Source organism: Miscanthus floridulus, chromosome 5, assembly GCF_019320115.1.
Source record: "Miscanthus floridulus cultivar M001 chromosome 5, ASM1932011v1, whole genome shotgun sequence".
NCBI lineage: Eukaryota > Viridiplantae > Streptophyta > Magnoliopsida > Poales > Poaceae > Miscanthus > Miscanthus floridulus.
The window spans coordinates 18,562,712-18,566,349 of record NC_089584.1 but is presented as its reverse complement, the minus strand read 5'-3'; the positions used below and the strand labels follow the sequence as shown (position 1 = coordinate 18,566,349).

General features: G+C 49.0%; 1 protein-coding gene across 1 annotated transcript; it reads left to right on the top strand.

Moving 5' to 3' along the window:
* The first annotated feature begins 623 nt into the window (after positions 1-623).
* On the top strand, positions 624-2,782 carry LOC136454348 (uncharacterized). The gene is made up of 4 exons (XM_066454796.1): positions 624-845; positions 951-1,161; positions 1,277-1,381; positions 2,736-2,782. The coding sequence occupies exons 1-4, from the start codon at positions 624-626 to the stop codon at positions 2,780-2,782; spliced, it is 585 nt and encodes a 194-aa protein (XP_066310893.1).
* The last annotated feature ends 856 nt before the right edge of the window (positions 2,783-3,638 follow it).

Here is a 3,638-nt window from a genome sequence, read left to right as displayed (position 1 = left end):
TGCGGTGATGTCCGAGTGGTCAGACGATGATGGGGATCTAGAGGCTCCTCATCCGAGCCCTAAGGCGTCGCTGCACGACATGTGCATGGAGGGGCAGTGGGCAGTCAAAAGGACGGGAGCTAGTCCATGAGCAATAGGCGAAGGGAGTCCTCGAGCGACAGGTGGAGGAGAGGCCGACGGTAGGGGCTACAAGACCTCCAACCTAAGGCGCGTGGGTTGACCCTAGAGCCATGCCTGGGTGCTTGGGGAGGCAGCGTCGGTTTAGAACCATGTACCTAGAGGCTAATGTGTAAGTATCCTTGCCTTGGATTCATTTTGCTATCGGATCCTTATAGTTGCAGCGATTGACAAGCTAATCTGATGTAGAGCAAGGCATATGAAGGATCTGAATCCAACTATCTAGACTGGCGAGTAGCCGGGGGCTGGCCCCGATGCAGAGGCAATGCCGACAGACCTTGTCCCGGAGTCCCCAGGTGCTCGGTGGCCTACGAAGGAGTCAACCGCCGTTGCTGATGGAGTTGGCGATAGAGAATGGTTGACGACGATGGTGGTCGATGCGGGGATGCCACCAAATCTTTGGAGGTAGAGGCTAGAGCTGCCAATGTCACACCAGAGTCTAGGGCATGGTCGAACACGCTGTGCAGCCATCGAGCCCCTTGGTGGCACCACCAGATGTGGAGGAAGAGGATGAGGTGGAGGAGATTGAGCGTGAGGAATCACGACCTCAAGCCATCCGGATCCTCTATAAGCTGGGTGATGAAGTGGTGGTCATGGAAGAGGAGGACAGTACCAGGGAGGTCAGGAGGCTAGAGTCCACCCTTTCCACAGCCATGAAGCAGATCAAGGTTAGTATTGCTTCGGTAATGTCCATCTTTGATATTTAGAGATCAGAGTTCTTCATGATCTTGGTGCTTTTGCAGGGTATAGCATGAACTACCATACACCGGCAGCAGCTAATCAAGAGGATGGAGCCCCTTGCTGAGGAGAATGCGAAGCTAAAGGAGGTAGTGAAGCTGATGGAGAAGAACATCCAGAGGGCCCAGCATGAGCGGGATCTTGCTGAGTCCAATGCCAAGGATCTAGAGTACCAGAAGGGCATCCTATTCGAGCAGCTGGCCACCGTCTTCGAGCAGCTAATGAGTGTTTCCGATCAGTTGGAGCGTAAATCCAAGTAGCTAAGAAACGTCTCCGAACAGAGAAAAGGTATGGTGGATCAGCAAATTTGCTTTGCATTGCCAAACAGTCTTATTGTTGCTGGTGACTATTATGTTTGTAGAGCAAGACATGGAGCTCAATCAGTTGCATCAAGTTGTCGGTCAACTTCAAGAGGAGGAGAAGAAGGTGCCTAGGCGAGTGGAGAAACTGATGGAGGTGCTAAAAGGTGAGTAGTTCATGGCCGAAGTTGTTGCTGAGGTGACTTCTTCGCTTGACGGGTCTTCTCGGTGCTTGTAGAATACCACCAAAGGACCAGGGCATAGTTCGATGTGCTGGAGCTGGAGGCCAAAACCTAGAGGGGGAAGTTGATGCCTTGGTTGCCGGGGTCAAGCCTGTGCTTGACTGCATCGACATGGAGGTAGCTCCTTAGCCCAACGACAGGCAACCACGTCCGGACACCATCATTGACAGATGCAAGGCAGTGTGGGAGAACTTCAAGAGCTTCAATTGAGACACCACTGTCTCCACCATGACCCATGCCCTGGTGGTAGTCCAGTCTCATTACCCTGCCATCAATCTTCAAGTGATAGGGGCTGGATTTGCTATAGGGACGGGTGCGACAAAGCAGCAGTAGCAGCTAGAGGATGAGGTGGAGGACGTGGTGAAGAAGCTGGCCGACGACGTTGATCTGTTCGGTGAGGTGGACGGAGAGGGCCAAACGCTATGACGTGCTCGGAAAGTATCCTGTATAAAACATCAGGAGAGGATAGTTAAATGTGCTAGGGCATAGACAAACATTTATGTATGTGTATAAATGTTGTAAAGTGACATGTGCTCGTTTATGCAGTTTGCTAGCACTTTCGGTGAAAAATCGATTTAGTGTTAACCCTAATGCAATTATACGTGGTATAAGTAACGTCCGAGTAGTTAATTCGTTACTGGGCTCTTGGCCTTGGCTAGCCCGTAACCCATAATGCAGAGCGTGGAGCCCGTAGCACGTGTAGGGAGAGATTGGAGACTAGGTTTTCTCCAAAGAACACAAAGCGGAACATGTGCTGCTCGATGGTTGGCAAAATATCTTAGAGATATTTTAATATGGAGAAACAGGGCAGAGTATTTATGGAGATCATGCATTAGAGTTTAAACCGGAGTTTGTTAGGGAGTAGCTTAGAGTTGGCGACCGCAAATGGAGATTAAACCGTAGTGGAGAAATGATGGAGACAAATTATGGCGATAAAAACTTTATTCATTATGGAGTGGAGAGTACATATCTAGAGTGTTTCAAGGATAGAAACATATAAGGTGCTCGATGTGGCACGAATTGGGGATATCGATTCCATGCAGGTTGGATAGCTAGGGGGAGGAGAGCTTGTGCATCCCTTCTATTTTCTATTTTCTATGGAGAATGAGGTCACCGACAGCAAATGAACAACCCTTTATGTTGCGATTGTAGTACCTTCGCAAGCCTTCTAGGTATTTGACTATGCGGATGCAAGTGATCAGGCATTTTTCTTTGGCCCTATCGATGTCCTCTGTCCGAACAGCTGCAGCTTGCTCTTCGTTATAATGTTCCACCCTAGGTGCTCAGAAGGCAATGTCTGCTAGAAGTATGGCTTCTGAGCTGTAGACCAAAAAGTATGGAGACATGCCGGTGCTGCGACTAGCTTAAGTGCGCAGTCCCTAGACCATAGTTGGAAGCTCTTTGAGCCATCTACACAGATGCTTTTCCTCTTTCTGATATAACCTCTTTTTGAGGGCATCGAGGATCATGCTATTCGCCCGTTTGACCTAGCCATTGGCTCTAGGATAGGCAATAGAGACATATTTGATGGAAATGCATCGGTCTTCACAGAAGTCCCAAAAATGATGCCCAATGAATGTAGTTCCGAGGTCGGTGATAATGCTGTTCGGGAGTCCAAATCTGTGGATGACATCTTCGAAGAGCTCAACTGCCTTCTTTGCAGTAGCCGAAATAAGTGGTTTGTATTCGATCCACTTGGAGAACTTGTCAATGGTGATGTACACATACCGAAAACCACCTGGCACTAGCCTAAAAGGCCCAATCATGTCTAGTCCCCAGCATGCGAAAGGCAAAGAAGCAAGGATGGTCTACAATTCCTATGCTGGCACATGTATTTGCTTGGCAAAAAATTGACATCCTTCACAACATCGAATGAGGTCTTCTGCGTTGGCGATGGCCGTGGGCCAGTAAAAACCAGCTCGAAAAGCTTTACCGATCAGGTCTCTTGAGGCCGCGTGATTGCCATAGGAACCAAAGTGAATTTTGAGAAGTAGTTTCACTCCTTCTTGGGTGATGCATTTCACGGTATCCCTTCCTTGGCACTTTTCCTCATCAAGTTCCCGTCTACTAGTGCGTAATGCTTGCTACGATGAATTAGGCATTCAATTTCAGTCTTGTCGGTGGGTACATCGGCGCTGGTGAGGTACTTGATGAACTGTTCCCTCCAATCGGTGGCCGACGA